Source organism: Sapajus apella, unplaced genomic scaffold (assembly GCF_009761245.1).
Source record: "Sapajus apella isolate SASKATOON/1434 unplaced genomic scaffold, GSC_monkey_1.0 scaffold89, whole genome shotgun sequence".
In the NCBI taxonomy this organism is placed as follows: domain Eukaryota; kingdom Metazoa; phylum Chordata; class Mammalia; order Primates; family Cebidae; genus Sapajus; species Sapajus apella.
The window spans coordinates 258,923-275,872 of record NW_022437029.1 but is presented as its reverse complement, the minus strand read 5'-3'; the positions used below and the strand labels follow the sequence as shown (position 1 = coordinate 275,872).

Here is a 16,950-nt window from a genome sequence, read left to right as displayed (position 1 = left end):
ATAAACAAAACTATAAACAATGTTTTGAGGACAATTAGGGAAATTTGGAATACAGTCTATCAGATAACATCAGGGAATTGATTTTTACTGTCTTGGGTATAACAGTGATATTATGATTATATCGTATTATGTCATTTTTAGGAGATGCATTATAAAAAATTTAGGGGTAAAGTGACATGACATATACAACTTACTTTCAACTAGATATGCCAAAAGTAAATATTAAAAAGTCAGCAAAATGTTAGCAACTGTTGGATCTAGTGGTGGACATAAAGGTGTTTACTGCTTTAGTCTTTCAATTTTCCTGTATGAACATTTTCATAAGTTAGAAAATATGAAATGTGAGATACAAGATGGAGATAAATGCTATGGTAAAAAAAAAAAAAAAAAGTAAATCATGGAAGAGGAATGAGGAAGATTTGGGAACAGAGGTGGGAGGTCATTTTAAATACAGTGGTCAAGAAGGGCTTCACCAGAAAGGCAACGTCAGAATCAAGACCATGTAAGCTGGGCACGGTGGGCTCATGTCTGTAATCCCAGCACTTTGGGAGGTGGGCAGATTGCTTGAGGTCAGGAGTTCGAGACCAGCCTGGCCAACGTGGCGAAACCCTGTCTCTACTAAAAACACAAAAATTAGCGAGGTATGGTGTGAGCCTGTAGTCCCAGCTAATCAAGAGGCTGAGGCTGAGAATCGCTTGAACCCAGGAGGCAGAGATTTCAGTGAGCCACAATCGTGCCACTGCACTCCAGCCTGGGTGACACAGCAAGATGCTGTCTCAAAAAAAAAAAAAAAAAAAAAAAAGAAAAGGAAAGAATAAAGACCATGCAGATACTTGGGGGAAATTATATCAAAACAGACAGAACAGCAAGTACAAAGGTGGGGGAACAGGCTGGCATGTCTGAGGGGGCCAGTGTGGCTCAAGTGGAGTAATCCACAGGAGTGGCACAGCAGTCTGAGGAGTGTCAGACTCCCCGGGCCTGGACCAGTAGGAACACCAATTAGCCCGAACAAGGGGAAGGACACCTGGGAGGGGTATGGGAGCCTTATCTGTGGGCCACTGTAAAGACCGGACTTTGTATATAAAACGAGAAGGGGAGTGATTGGACCATGATAAGAAGAGGAAATCAAATGACCTAATTTACGCTTCAAGAGGATCCTTCTGGCTATGATGCTAGGAACAGACTGAAAAGGGAGCAAGAATCGATAAACAGGAAGAAAAGTTAGAAGGCAACTGCTGATAACTAGGACAAGAGAAAACTAGGTCTGCCTCAGACCAGAGAGGTGGCAGTGGAGGAGGTGAGAAGTGTTCTGACACTGGATTTAGTCTTAATGTAGCTGACATGATTTCCTGATCAAATATGAGACATGAAAGAAAACAAGGAACTCAAGGATGACTGCAAGGTTATCCTAACAACTGATGAAATGGAGCTGCCATGTTCTGAGAGGAAGATATAGGAAAAGCATATTTGCAGGGAAAAGAGGCAAGTTCAGGGCTCTATTTTGGATATGTTAGGCTTAAGATACTTATTATGGCCTGGTGCATGGTGGCTCACGCCTGTAATCCTAACACTTGGCCAAGGCAGGTGAATTATCTGAGGTCAGGAGTTTGAGACCAGCCTAGCCAACGTGGTGAAACCCCATCTCTACTAAAAATACAAAAAAATAGCCGGGTGTGGTAGCAGGCACCTGTGATCCCAGTTACTCGGGAGGCTGAGGCAGGAGAATCGCTTAAATTCAGGAGGCAGAAGCTGCAATAAGCCAAGAGATTGAGCCATCGCACTCCGGCCTGGGCAACAAGAATGCAACTCTCAAAAAAAAATGCTTATTAGTCATCCAACTGGGGTAGGCAGGTGGATATCTAATCCCAGAGAGAATATCTAATCCCAGAGAGAACATCTATTCTCAGATTTAGGGAAAGTTCCAGGTGAGAAACACATACTGGGAAGTCACCAGCATGCAGAGGGTATTCACAGCCATAATATTAGATAAGATCACTAAATAACTGAGTAGAGAGAGAAAGAGGCTGAGTCCCAGAACACTTTGAAGGTTTAAAGAGCAGGAAAGCTCTTTGGGAGGCTGAGGCAGGCAGATCACTTGAGGTCAGCAGTTCGAGACCAGCCTGGCCAACGTGTTGAAACCCCATCTCTACTAAAAATACAAAAATTAGCCGGGCATGGTGGTGGGCGCCTGTAATCCCAGCTACTTGGGAGGCTGAGGCAACACAGTGAGATTCTGTCACAAAAAATAAATAAGTAAAAATAAAGAGTAGGAAAGGAGGAGAAACCAGCAGAAGAAGTGGGAAATGTGTAACTAGTGAAGTGGGGAGAAAATCAGGAGAATGTGGCATTCCAAAAGCCAGGTGAAGAAAGTATTTCAGGGGAGGAGGATGTGATAAACTATGTAGACGAGGACTGAGAACTCATCATTGGATTTATCAACCTAGAGTTACTGGTGATCTTGACAAAAATAGTTTTCCTAGAGTAGTAAGAGAGAAAGCTGAACTGGAGTGGTTCAAGAGAAGATGGGAGAAGAGAAACTGGAGACAGCAAACACTGACAGGTGTTCAAGGATGATTTACAGTAGCAAAAGGGAGGAGAGAAATGAGAGGGTCAGAGTTGTAAGGGAAGTGAGAAATTTTTAAAATAGAAAAAAAAAGCCCTCAGCATGGTAGAAAGAATGAAGAAAAGAGATAGTACTAGTTTTCCATGGCTGCTGTAACAAATGACAACAAACTTAGCAGTTTAAACAACACATATGTATGTGTTCTCTTGCAGCTGTGGAGGGTAACATTCATTCTGGAGGCTTTAGGGGAGAATCTGCTCCTTGCCTTTTGCAGCTTCAGAGCTGCCTATATTCCTTGGCTCACTGTCCCCCAATCACTCTAACCTCTTCCGTCATCACATCTGTTCTCACTCTGACAGGACTACCTTCCTCTTATAAGGTGCATTGTGATTACACTATGCCTGCCCAGATGATCCACGATAATCTCTCCTTCCCAAGAACCTTAACTTAATCACATGTGCAAAGTTCCTTTCACCATGTAAGATAACATATTCACAGGTTCTGGACACCTTATAGGGGAAGTTATTCAGCTTATCACAGTGATCATGCAAAAGGGTAAAATTTGCTGAACAATGTACTCAAGTAGGTAAAGAGGTTGCCTTTGTAGAGATCACAGAGAGCCCGTCCTCAGCAAAAAGAGAAAAGGCAGAGGAACAGGCACAGATGCAGGTAAGTAGCAGGTGCAATTGCAGACTTGGGGATGGTCTCACCCCCCCCCCACCAAAATAGGAAGTAAAAACAAGGCCAGGTGCAGTGGCTCACACCTGTAATCCTAGCACTTTTGGAGGCTGAGGCAGGAGGATCACTTGAGGTCAGGAGTTGGAGACCAGCCTGGCCAACACGACAAAACCCTGTCTCTACTAAAAATACAAAAATTAGCCAGGTGTGGTGGCACATGCCTGTAGTCCCAGCTACTTGGAAGGCTGAGGCAGGAGCATCATTTGAACCTGGGAGGCAGAGGTTGCAATGAGCCAAAATGGAGCCACTGCACTCCAGCCTGCAACAGAGCAAGACTTTGTCTCAAAAAAAAAAAAAAAAAAAAAAAATTGTTGGAATCAGGGAAAAAGAGAGAGCCAATTAGAAAGATACAGGTGGTACTGAGAAGTGGGGTACTTTGCCAGGCACCTGTGGTTCCAGCTACTCAGGAGGCTGGTTGCTTGAGCCCAGAAGTTCAAGGCTTCAGTGAGCTATGACAGCACCTGTGAATAGCCACTGCCCTTCAGCCTGGGCAAAACAGAAAGACCCTGCCTCTAAAAATAATAATTAAAAAAAAAAAAAGTAGAGTACTTAAAGTTAAGATGACAGAGTAGTGCACCTATTAATGACGAGGTCTAGGGTGTGACTATGGTAGTAAGTGAGTGGTTGTGGCCTACTATAGTAGAGCAAGAAACAAGATCACTGAAAGAGAAAGATGATCGAACTGAGAGACCTTAGGGAAGGTTTCCAAGTTTAAGAACCAGAAAGCCTGGCTTCAACCCCAGCTCTGCCATTTACTAGCTGGTGAAATTTAAGCAAGTAAATGCTCTAAGAATTTGTTTCATCCCCCAAATGGGAACAAGAATTTAGACTTTAACTGGTTCAGAATTGATGATACAAAGGAAAAAATAATGTACAACACATATTTAATAGGAAAACATTAAATAGTGATACACAATAAACATGAAATGGTTGCCCATGTGAGGGAAGAATAGGGGTGGTGAACAGGGATAAAAGGGAATAAATAAAATACAAGAACCTCAGGTGTCCCCTGATGGCTTCTCATAAGCTGAAGAGTACGATTAACACAACTCTTACCTGGGGTCAAAACAAAGTAAAAATAGGAAGGAGGCAAGAGACATTTTTAGAAATGGACTTGCAAAGAATCAAGAGGACTTGCAAAGACAGTATTTGGATGTCAGCACAGCAGGCTACAGGCTAAGGAAGGAAGCTAGACTTTCGGAGAAGAGATCCTAACAGAAATAGGAAGCACTGAAGGAGAACCTTGTCTAAGAAACTGAACTTGGAATTAGAGGCATGCTTTAATTGTCCAAATCTTCTTTCCATGGTTTCTCTCCTTGCCTTTCATATTATGCATCCTCTCATTCAACCGAACGTTACTAAGCTCAAAGACACTTCCTATGTCTACTTCCTCATTTCCTACTCATTTTCAACCCACTCTGGTCTGGTTCCTTTTCCAAGTTTATGAAAACTACCTTGTCGTGATCATCTACAACTTCCATGTTGCCAAAGCCTATGGTCACTTTTCTGGTCTTTCTCTTGGAATTCAGCAGCATTTGAAAAAGCTGACAGTCCCTTCCTTGTTGAAACACTCTTGGCTTCTATATCACTGTCTTTTGAGTTTTCCCAGCTCATACTTCTCTATCCAGCTTCTAAATGTTGGTCCTACATGTGCAAGGCCTTCCTGGTGTTCTCACCTGTTCCCATGGTTCCATGATCTATATGATAAGGGTATCCAAGATTTATGTCTCACTCCATGGGCCACTTCCCTGAGTGGCCCATATAACTCCCCTGAGAGCCAAACTTTCATCTAAGTGATTACAGACTCCTTCACCTGAGTGTCTCTCCGGTAAGTCACACATACCATGTCCAAAACGTAACTAAATTTCCAAACCTCTTACCAAGGCCTCCAGACCCTGCCTACATGTCAGACCTCACTAAGCTTGGTCACAATGTTCTGGTCAGATCCCAGGCTAGGCTAGGCCAGGCTCTCCCCTGCCTCATTTTTGTACTTGATCCTTCTGCCTGAAACACGTTCCTTAGTCTCTTCCTAAAGATCTTCCCTGAACCCTTAGCGGAGCCATCCCCAACCCTCCGCTATTCTCAATCACAGCATTCAGCCTCACGTTTTTTAGTAATTATTTCTTTTGCTTATTGTCTCCTCAGCTCCAACAATATAGAGATTTTATCAGTTTTGTTCAGAGGGAGCGCCCAACGACAGTGCTCAATACTTCTGAACGCAAAAATAAATCCATGCCTGCCAAGCATACAACGGTAATCATATCGCTTCCAAGGCCCTGAAAATAACGTCTATTCCAGGAAAACCACCTTTTAAATGGAGAGACACCGAACATGCTTCAGGAGCCTGGTGAAGAAGCCGCCCCACCGCCCGCGCCGGGACTGAGTAGTGGGGCAGGTCCTGCGCGGGCTCCGACGCCGGCTGAAGCCGCATCCTGATTGGCTGAGCGCACAGGGGCCTCCCTCCCCTCCCCCCACACCTGCCTCTGACCTCGGCCGCAGGGCCGAGACCCAGGCTGAGCATATCCCCTCTCCCCTCCCAGGCCAGCCCGCCAGCCTTGCCCGCCCGAAGCACTGCTTCACTCCGGGCCCTTCCCGCCGCGCCTCCCAGTGGCGCCGCCTCACCTGGGCCAGGAGGTCCCATCTTGCTTCGGCGTCTCCAGAGCTGGTTTTAAATTGCGCGCGTCGAGACGCCTGAGCGCCCTAACGGCCGCGTGACGTCGCCGGCGGGCGGGGCCAGCAACGCGCCTGCGCAGACCACCTGGGGCTTGCTCGGGCAGCGCCGGAGTGAGGCGTTCTGGCTTGAGGGCCTCATGTGAGTGGACTTCTTGGAGTCTATGGAACCCCTGAAATAGTATGAAAACGCCCTCCTTTTGAGCACTAGGTGCAGGACTGGACTTGGGGACCCACTGTCGAGCAGGACGAGCCCGTCTTTCGTGGAATTTACTTTCTAATGGGGAGGCGGATGACCGAGAAAACAAGGTTTATTTCCTGTAGAGGCCTGTATTGTGTGCGCAGCCGCTGAAAACCTGGGGGAGAGGGACGGAAGGGAGCGGGAGCTAACAAGGGAATGAGGAAGGCGGGGGAAAAAATGATGCAGAAATGCTATATGTACATTTAGTATAGCATAAAATAATACAGTATAAGATGAAGGGCGGCCAGGCACGCTAGCTCACGCCTGTAATCCCAGCACTTTGGGACGCCGAGGAGGGCGGATCACGAGGTCAGGAGTTCAAGACCAGCCTGGCCCACATGGCGAAACCCTGTCTCTACTAAAAATACAAAAATTAGCTGGATGTGGTGGCGCACGCCTGTAGTCCCAGCGACTCGGGAGGCTGAGGCAGTAGGATAACTTGAAGCCGGGAGGTGGAGGTTGCAGAGAGTCGAGATCGTGCCACTGCACTCCAGCCTGGGCAATAGAGCAAGACTGTGTCTCAAAAAAAAAAAAAAAAAAAAAAACAACAGATGAAGGCCATCGTTTTCAGATTCTTGTGAAAAGCTTCCTGGAAACCACCCCCACCCTTCAAAAAAACAAGGTCGAAAAAGCGAAATGAGCATAAAATGCCGTCTGTTCTTCTAGCTTCATCTGACCCTAATTATTGAATTATGGGGGTAAAGGTCAGGATGATTCCCTGGAATATCCCTAGCACATCCTAGGGTTTATTGTAACTCTCATATCTGGCATCTTTTATACTCTTTCTCTTCAAGGGCACTATTGGCATTCAGGGTGAAACAATTCTTGCCATGATAGGATGTTTACCCTCTTTGTGGGCTCTTGAGCCTCCCTGACCCCATTTGCCCACTAAATGCCGTCAGTGCTCTCAGTCATTTTGGCAACCAAAAAGTGCCACCGTTTGTTGAAAACCACTTTTTTCTGACACTGAGTCTTGCTCTGTCACCCAGGCTGGAGTGCAATGGTGCAATCTCTGCTCACTGCAACCTCCACTTCCTGGGTTCAAGTGACTCTCCTGCCTCAGCATCCTGAATAGCTGGGATTATAGGCGCCCTCCACCAAGCCCAGCTAATTTTTGTATTTTTAGTAGAGATGGGGTTTCACCATGTTGATCAGGCTGGTCTCGAACTCCTGACCTCAGGTGATCCACCTGCCTCCGCCTCCCAAAGTGCTGGTATTATAGGCGTGAGCCACTGTGCCTTGTCAAAAACCACTTTTTAAGCCTATTTGTTGTTCGTATAAACTTGTTCATCTAGTGACCACCTTAACATCTTCAGTGTAAGGCTGTGTGAGTTAGAGGAAAGGGGTTGACACTGTTCATCTCAGCAAATGATACCATCAGCCACGTGAGAACCCAAATCAGCACCCAGGTGTCATCCTAGGGGGCTCCCTCCCTTTCTCTCCCCACACAATCCATTGTCAAGGAACCTCTTTTCACCTCCTCAAAATCTCCAATCCTGCCCCTCTCCTTCCATCCACTTTACTTTCTCAATGGCCTGCTCTGACCCCCTACTCAGGCCGAGTGTTCTTTGCAGAAGTCCAAATCTGAGCTGTCACTCCCACTTCTCCCCTACCACTTCCTTCCGGAGTGTTACCCTTCAGGGGTTCCACTGCCCTGGGAACCTCTAAGCGTCCTTCAAGGCCCTGGAGGGGTCTGCCTGCCCCTCCTCCCCACCCTGGCAGCCTCTCCAGCCTCCTTGGGGACCTTGCACCCCCTGGCCTTCAGATTCCCCTCATCACGTCTGCTCCTAACACTGGGCCTCTGCACACACACACACTCCTTTAGCTAGGATCCTCTTCATCCCCATCTTCACCCCCATGGTTCCAATCAAGTTTCTGCTCCCCTTAGTTCCTCAAGGAGGCCTTCCCTGATAACTCTCCATACTGGAGGCTTCAGGAGAACTTGTCAGAGCTGCGATTTTACATGCCCTAGGGTGACTGTTTCATGTCTGTCTCCTCCATAGACTGTCAGCTCCATGCGGATGAAGGCATATCTGCTCATCATGGTTTTCCCACTGCCTGGTGCTGGCTGATACAGCAAGTACTTAAATATGTATTCAATGAGTACAGTTGGAAGACAAGTTTAAATCCTGGATTGGGCACATTAACCTCTCTGGGCCTCATTTTCTTCCTCACCTATAAAACAGGGAAGGCAGTATCCCCTTCACTGAACTTGCTCAGTCTATGCTAGGGTCCCTGTCATCTCCCTCACTTGATTTCTGCTGAATGCATCTGAGGGAGGTCATTGGGACAAGTGTGATCCTCTGGATTCCATATCTACACTAAGAGCAGCAAGGGTTGGGAGGTGACACGCTGAATCAGGAGCCTCTGAAGAAGAGCTTGGAAGCCCTGGCAGAGGAAAGGTGAGCCTTGAGGCTGTTCTGTGGGGGTAATGGAGTCATCTGAGCTGCTTCCAGCTTCATGTGCAAGGAGGCAAAGCCAGTTCCATGCCCAGCATCTCTGTGGACCAGGGCTGCCTTGTGCAGGCAGGTCTTTCACCTCCTGCTCCGAATGCCATCTTTGTTTTGTTGTTAGGGCTATGAAGGGTGCCAAAAGAGTGAATGATTTATCACTGGTGTCAGTGGTGTACAAAGCTCAATAACTCTATTTGTGCAAAAGTAAAGTAGTAAGCTTCCTCCACTGCTCCTGGGCTGCCAGAAAAGCAGAGCTGGCGTTGTCATCTCCCTTCCCCACCCCACTTTACTCTTCATGGAGATTCTACTTCCCCCAGATAAATGGGAAACTGCCTTAGTTTAGGTGAGGAACAATAGCGTTATCCATTGGCCACCTGAACAAGCAATCTTTTGGCTTCAAATTTGCCCTAACCTCCCAGTCTGCAGCTGGCTTATATAAAGATGTAGTCTATGATAGAAACCATCAAGTCCCTGGGACTCAGTGGGCAAGTAGTTGAAATGGCTTTGCATTCATTTTGGCCTCTAAGTAAATACCTTTAATTTTTGCATGTTATATGAAATTCCTGACCTCTCTAAGATTGGGCTACAAACCAACAATTTCTGTCTTCTAGAATTTCTAAACAGTAACATACCATCTTCTAAAATATAGTACTTTTTGCCTTTCAAAGCCCTTTAACCCTTAAATCTTGTTTTATTTCCAAGACCAAGCTGAAAGGTTGCTAGGGCAGATAGTTTCTTCCAGACACTTACTAGCTATGTGACCTTGGGGAAGTTGCATACCCTTTCTGCACCTCAGTTTCCTCACATGTAAAATGGAGGGGATGAAGGGCCCATTTCATGGGGTTATAGTATGAAGATTAAATGAATTACCAGATGCATCAGAACAGTGTCCTGAACACTGGGAAAGCTCAGTGAACACTAAGCATTCATGTTACTATAACTGCTGTTGTATCCTGGGGGCTAGCTAGGTTTTGTTTTAGAATAAAGCTTAACTTCCTATCTGGAGAGGTTTCCTCTTTAATTGTAAGAGTATTCCCAGAGCACTACAGGTCTGTCCTTTCCATTACTACTTTTTTTTTTTTTAAGTTCTCTTTCTTGCACCCTCTGCCCCACTCAAGCTTTGCTGACTGCTCCCTTTGTAATCATCTTTTATGTTTTCTTTTCTTTCTTTTTTTTTTTTTTTTGAGACAGAATCTCACTCTGTCACCCAGGCTGGAGTATAATGGTGTGATCTCGGCTCACTGCAACCTCCACCTCCTGGGTTCAAGCGATTCTCCTGCCTGAGCCTCCTGAGTAGCTGGGATTACAGGCGCCCGCTACAATGTCTGGCAAATTCCTTAAAATTTTTAGTAGAGATGAGGTTCCACCATTTTGGCCAGGTGGTTTCGAACTCTTGACCTCAAGTGATCTGCCTACCTCGGCCTCCCAAAGCGCTGGGATTACTTGCATGAGCTACTGTACCCACACCTGGTCTTTGTTTTCTTTTTTAATCTATTAGACTAGAGACAACCAACTCCTAGAAATCATACCACCTTCTTTCTACCTGAGCAGACTTTCCGAGTTTATGCACGTTGTTTGTAACCACTAAGATCTTCTAATTTGGCTGATATTTTGGTTTGGGCACCATGAAAATTAATCACTTAGATTTTCCTTGTTCTTTTCTGGCTATTGGCCATGCCACTGGGAAACCACAAGGCAGACTGGTTCAAAGTACACTGAGAAATACCAGGATGTACTGAATGGAGCTATTAGGGTATCATGAACTTCTTGGGAACAGGCATGTGAGAATGCTGATCTGCCGACTGTGTTACTGCATAGATTCCAATGTATACAGAAAATAGTCTCCTTTATTGACTTGTAACTTAAAACATCAGCAAATAATTTTCTAAACGAAAAGTATATGGATGTTTCTAAAACACCAAAATCCCACCAGCAGAGAACCAAACATCATTGCATCTTGCCTTGAAAGCAGTACCTGACAGACACAGTCAACATGGGAACGCAGTAGCTATTGTGTACTGGGAGCCCAGAATACTGACTGGCATCAGCTTCTGGGAGACTTTTTTTTTTTTGAGACAGGGTCTCATTGTTTTTCCCAGGCTTGCTGTAGTACAGCAGCACTATCAGCTCACTGCAGCCTTGACCTCCTGGGCTCAAGCAGGAGGTCAGGCTTTCTGCCTCAACCTCCAGAGTAGCAGGGACCACAGGTGTATGCCACCACGCCCAGCTATTTTTTTGTAGAGACAGGGTCGTGACATGTTGCCCAGGCTGGTCTTGAACTCCTGGGCTCAGGTCATCTGCCCACCTCAGCCTCCCAAAGTGCTGACATTACAGGTGTGAGCCACTGTTCCCGGCCTTGGGACATTTTTAAACTTATTTTTTGCTGGAGGGGAAGGTATGTATTCTATGACTGAAGCCCATAACAGCCAGCATCTGATCCCCACTGAGGTCAAATTCAGTGGGGACAGGTTACTTTCCCCAGCAGATCTTCTTGGCAGTGCAGATAGAATGGCATTGGCATTTCCAAAACAACCATACCCATAACCATAGTTGCATTTCTTAACACTCCTCCTCAGCATCCCATGGTTTTGAAACAAGGGAAAAATATACCAATCATATCTCTAAAATCACGATTTTAGAGGTGGACTGCTTCCCAATCCTTTCCTATACAAACCTGACTATGAACCTGGATTGTGATGACCTCTCTTTCAAAACCACAAACACAGTTCAAGTAATACCTTTGTCATTTTTGAAAAAATAAAATACAAAGGAGGCATGACCAGACTGAGAAAAAGCACAGCTAAACATGGCAGCTAAACCTTTACATTTAACAAGTGGCTCCCCCAAGAAACAAAGTAACTGTTCATCTCAGAGCCCCCAAAAAGATTGGCCTTGTGAAGGCTTTTATAATGTTGCCGCCAGGCATTAAAAAGGTCATCAGATGTTAGCTATTTCATTGATTATGGTAAATACATTATCTCAATTATGAGACAGGTTACTGTTGACAGTATTTGTAAATCAATGCTAATAAATTAGGTAGCTTTTTCAGATGCATAAAAACATCTCTATTGTCATATAAAAATAGGATTAATTTAAGAAAATGGAATGTAAACATCTTGGTTATATTTTCTTTTTTCTCTTTTTCTCTTTTTTTTTTTTTTTTGAGATGGAGTCTCACTCTGTAGCCCAAACTGAAGTGCAGTGGCATGATCTCGTCTCACTGCAACCTCTTCCTCCTGGTGATTCTTGTGCCTCAGCCTCCTGAGTAGATGGGACTACAGGCACGCACCACCATGCCCAGCTAAGTTTTTATATCTTAGCAGAGACGAGTTTTACCATGTTGCCCAGGGTGGTCTCAAACTCCTGAGCTCAAGCGATCCACCCACCTTGGCCCCCCAAAGTGCTGGGATTACAGGCATGAGCCACCGCGCCCAGCCTTGGATATATCTTCAAAATAGTGACGTTTTGAAAAATTAGATCCTAAAATATGAGAAGTTGCCCATCACAGTATTTAGGATAAAATGGAGTGCCACCAGCTTGGATAGGAATTAAACTAACAGTTCAACAAGGAAACCAATTCACAAGGAACATATTGGGAGTTAATCACAAAAAGGAATAAGCCGGAATGGAGGTATTCTCTGGTTCTCTCGATTCCAGTGTTGATTAAAAAAACACAACTTCACAATCCTCCTCTGGATCTCAACTCCTTAGCAGCGAGATCCTCCCGTAACATTCATTTCCCTGGACCTTCTTTGGGTCATGATCAAAGTTAAGCAACCTCAGATGACCCACCCTTGATTAGGCCCAGCAGGGTCATTAGGCTCATCCTCATGACCACCTCACACACTCCTTAAAGTGTCTTAACTATCACAGCCCCCACTAGCAAGGTGAAAGTCACATATACCACTGATATATCTGAAAAATAAATGCTTTTGTAGTCCAAGGAATTAGAAATACCTTCATCTGTTTTTTATAAATGGCCTTTACATCAAGGTGCTGCAGCCAGTGGGGCATGAGGCAGAGTTTTCACCTGGGTCAGAAGGTTTTGGAACTCTTCCACTGCCTGTGAATGCGCCTTGGGGTTGAGCACCAGGTGTTGGAAGAGATTGACAGGCTCAGCATTCCTAAATGTCTTAGGGATCGGGATGGTCAGGGGCAGCAAAGTGTTACCAATGAGGAAATGATGGAGGGACCTTTGCCGGAGGCCACGGCCCAAGAACCAGAGAATGTCCTGGAGCCGCTGAGAGAGCATGTTGTGCGCCCAGTCCGTGAGGGGCAGCCGTACCAAGAGGTGCATGAGGGCTGTTTTAAAGTGGTAAGAGGTGAGGATGGGGCGGGATGCTCCGTGGGGTAAGCTCTGATGCTGTCGGAGACTTAAAATGATCTGGAGGCACTTGAGGTGACAGGTGTTCTCAGGGGCAAAGCGCCCCACCAGCTTCAGGAACAAGTGCTCACAGGCCACAAAGGACTCAGGCCAGTCCACACTGGTGAGCTGCTCCTGATCAGGAGCGTGACTCACCAAGTAGACCAAGGTGTCTTCTCGTTGCACCCCCAGGACCAAGTGGATTGAGAGAAAGCGGCCTGAGCGATAATCCAGCCTGAGCTTGCAGGAGGTGGTAGATGGTGGGAGACTGAGTTTAAAGTCATATTTGTGGGCCACAAGGGCCCAGGCGTTGCTCATTATGTTCCGGAACCACTGCACAGTCTTGCACACGTCTAGGTGGAAGCCGGTGCAGAGAGCTGCCTTGATGGAGCTACTGCACTTGCCCAAGACCGCTGAGGGGTCCCTGTGGTGGTGCACCAGGCACAGCACGTCGCCTAGGAGTTTCTCACGCTTGCACATGCATTCTGACTCCACCAGCACGCAGCCACAGCGGCGGCCCAGGGCTGGATCCCTCATCTCCAGGACAAACATGGTGCCCTGTGGTGGGACAATGGGCACCAGGATATCAAATTTCTGGGTCTCATGGAGGGTTCCCCATTTCTCAAAGGCAGCCCCGATGCCCAAGCAGTCTTCCAACTGTGGGTGAGCCTCTTGGCGGCTGAGCACCCGACAGGCCTCAATGAGATCGTCCACAAAACTCTCCACAAACTCACAGGTGGAGGGCAGGTCACGGATGGCATTTTGAACATAGTGTTTGTAAAAGGAGTCCAGGGCCTCCTGGGAGGGGAAGTCAGTAAGCCAGTTGTAAGAGGTGACAGGTACAACATGGACTTCCTCCTCCTCCTCCTCACTGCTGGAATCAAAAGCCGGCTCATGCTGCATGTTCTGTCGCAGGAGCTCAAAGATAAGAAAAAGGCAAAAGAGGCCAGTGTTCCACAGGTTTCCCAGAATCCAGCCCAGAGGCCCCTCCTGGCCATCAGCCTGGAACGGCCACCCCATGTCTTTCTTCCCCAGCACTAACTGGTCACTGGATGTGTCTCCTCTCCAGAAGTTCTCTGCCTTCTGCTTCTGCTCAGCCGCTCGCTTTCTCTCTTCAAATTCCATCTCTAGCAGACGCATCTCCTCACTCATTCGCTTCTCCAGCTGTCGACTCCTGGCTAGTGTGTCCAGGTCCATCCGGTCACTGACCATCAGGGGGTGGTGAACAACATACATCACTGCCAAGAACAACAGGCTTATCACAGCCATGGAGGCCTCTGCATCTGGAGAAGTAGGAGGGTAGGAGTCAGTGGTCATCTTCCAGACTCATCTGCTCTCCAGCACATATTTGCCAGAGCCCTGGTACCCCACATTCTGAACATCAGCTACTCAGGAGGAACAGAAAGCCCACAAAGCTGGGCTTGGACATAGCAAGGGTGGTCAGCCTGGGAAGAGGTTTGGGAGAAAGGAGGGTGGCAGGATGTGCCACTCAGTCTCTCTCCTGCTTTCCTTCCACATGGTGTGGGTGGTATTTAGACTTCCATAAAGTGGACATGGGACTGTTTTAATTCCTGTGTAGGATGGGGAGGGGGACCCTTGTGGTAGGGTGGCCTCACCCGACTAATCAGTCTACCATAGGCACCAGACATGCCCTGCTGATCCCAGAGGCTCCCTTTCACAGCCAGAAAGCCCTGAGCCTGCTTGAGTGACACCTTTCCTCTGCCCCAGCAGCCAGCTGTAGCATTCCACTTCCTCTGTGACTTCACAGTCTTCATTCTGCTCACCCAAAATGAAGTGAGCCTCATCACTCAGCCTCTCCCCTTCTACCCAGTGAGCACCAGGGAGGCACAGTGCTGCCAGCTGCGTGCTCCAGCGCCCTCTGAGCTCCCAAGGGGCTGCTGGATACCCCGTGTGTGGGCTGGATATCTCCACTTCTTACTCCAGAAAACTGTCTGCAGAGCCGGGTGCCCAAGGCCTACCTAATAGCCGGCAGTGGTCAGTTCCACTACCTCTCCCACCATCCCTGAAGCCCTGGCTTCTGCCATTCACCCTAATTCACAAGCTACCACGCTTACCAAGATTCATGAAGGACTGTGCCTTGTGGACGCTGAAGCCAGCTGGGACTCTCCTCCCTTTGGAGCTTGGCCTTGCTTAGTCTCCCCCGCCCTCTCCAGGAGCCCTGTTAAAATGTACAAGGTACCTGGGGACTTTGGCTCAAATCGGATCCCGCCCCTCCCCCCATTCATAACTTCCCCAAATTCCACGCCGAGAGATTTTTACTCTCACTCGCCTATCCATAGGAGGCAAGGGCCCATCCCACCTCGGGATCTCTCCTGAGACCCAGGACCGGGTTACTTACCGTCAGTGTTAGTAGGAACACGGTCTTAAAGAAACAGCGCGGCCTGACCGCGACTGCCTTTTTCCTGGTGGGGTGGAGGCGACCGGTTCATCGCTGGGGCTGTCTGCGGGAGTGGACCCGCTCCCCTTTCCTGGGGTATAGACCATCTCTGTCCGAGCATCTGAACGTCTGTCTGAGCGCGGTGGGGCCCTAGGACCCTCAGCACGCGGCTCCGATGGTGCCTGCGCGCCACAGCCGCTCCCGCCGTCCGGGCTCCTCCTCCTCCCTGCCCAGCTGGTACAAGCTCCTCCCCGCCCAAACCCCGGTGGCCCAGTGTGCAGGGGCAGCGGCCACCGCACACCCGCTCTCCGTCCGCGCCCAGGCCCGCATGAATTTGCTGGGAGAGTAGAGGGGCCGTGGCCACACACATGCCGCTGCTCGGCCTCCCTGGGTGGCAAATGGGGCACTGCCGTGTCTGCAGTCAGCGGCACTCAGCTCAGTTCAGTGGAGAATAGACTTACTAGGATTCGGATGTAAGGATGATGGTAGCGAAACTAGGAATTGACCAAGAGAAAAGCCATTCTCACTTCGGGCTGGCCCTGAGCAAAACGACACAGAAAATAAGATGTGGTTTCAGCACCCTGAATGTGCTTCCCTCCCAGCCCACGCCCAGACTCGGGCGTCTTTCCCCAACCCCTTTCTCCTATCAAAGTGACTCTCATGAAAGAGACAGCACCCAAAGACCTTACTTGGGGCCTTGCTTGCTACTCACTGGCCACGTGGGAGTAAGACCAGCCTGACCAATATGGTGAAACCCCGCCTTTAAAAAAAAAAATTGTACTGGCCAGGTGCAATAGCTCATAATACCTGTAATCCCAGCACTTTGGGAGGCCGAGGCAGATGGATCACCTGGGGTCAGGAGTTCAAGACCAGTCTGGCCAACATGGTGAAACCCTGTCTCTACTAAAAATACAAAAAAAAGTTAGCCAGGCATGGTGGCGCACACCTATAATCCCAGCTACTTGGGAGTCTGAGTCAGGAGACTACCTTGAACCTGGGAGGTGGAGTTGCAGTGAGCAGAGACTGCACCACTGCACTCCAGCCTGGGTGACAGAGCAAGAGCTCTTCTTTAAAAAAAAAAAAATGAAAAAAAAGTACTAAATTGTACCTAACGTATTATTATACTTTGAATTTTGCCAATAAGAATGTTGTGGAAATTTGTTTTCCCTTGTTATGTAAGTACCTACATAGTATCTTGAGTCTGCCTCTTGGCTTGCAAACACTAAAACATTTACTCTTTGGCCATTTACAGAATAAATTAGCTGACCTTTGCTTTTAAGCATCAAAAAGTGCACATTTCTCTCAGAGATCTATTTGTAAAATTGTATATTTTTATGGCTGGATGTGGTGGCTCATACTTGTAATCTCAGCACTTTGGGACACTGAGGTTGGAAGAAGGATTGAGACCAGGAGTTGGGGACCAGCCTGGGAAGCATAGCAAGACCATGTCTGTACCAAAAAGAAAAATAATAATAAATTAGCCAGGCACAATGGTACAAGGCTGTAGTCCCAACTACTCAGGAG

General features: G+C 47.5%; 2 protein-coding genes and 1 long non-coding RNA gene across 6 annotated transcripts in view; 1 reads left to right on the top strand and 2 right to left on the bottom strand.

Annotated features, from left to right (window-relative positions):
- Window positions 1-6,025, bottom strand: part of NCAPH (non-SMC condensin I complex subunit H) — a 38,908-nt gene extending 32,883 nt beyond the window's left edge. For 2 of the 3 annotated variants that reach the window (XM_032255295.1, XM_032255297.1), the window contains exon 1: window positions 5,924-6,025. In XM_032255295.1, the coding sequence (XP_032111186.1) occupies window positions 5,924-5,942 (19 nt within the window). In that variant the 5' untranslated portion in view covers window positions 5,943-6,025. The remainder of the gene's footprint in view (window positions 1-5,923) is intronic. The other variant, XM_032255296.1, reaches the window with a different exon arrangement.
- Window positions 6,026-6,063: 38 nt separating this feature from the next.
- LOC116534722 lies at window positions 6,064-8,353 on the top strand. The gene is made up of 2 exons (XR_004261847.1): window positions 6,064-6,113; window positions 8,216-8,353. It is a non-coding gene; the product is annotated as an uncharacterized LOC116534722 (long non-coding RNA).
- A 2,141-nt stretch (window positions 8,354-10,494) lies between these two features.
- On the bottom strand, window positions 10,495-15,665 carry ITPRIPL1 (ITPRIP like 1). 2 transcript variants are annotated; one of them, XM_032255293.1, is made up of 3 exons: window positions 15,388-15,665; window positions 15,104-15,207; window positions 10,495-14,311 (listed from the first exon to the last, which is right to left on the bottom strand). In XM_032255293.1, the coding sequence occupies exons 2-3, from the start codon at window positions 15,111-15,113 to the stop codon at window positions 12,654-12,656; spliced, it is 1,668 nt and encodes a 555-aa protein (XP_032111184.1). In that variant the 5' UTR covers window positions 15,114-15,207; window positions 15,388-15,665; the 3' UTR covers window positions 10,495-12,653. The 2 variants fall into 2 exon arrangements, with proteins under 2 accessions (XP_032111184.1, XP_032111185.1); XM_032255294.1 differs by lacking the exon at window positions 15,104-15,207.
- Window positions 15,666-16,950: the final 1,285 nt, after the last annotated feature.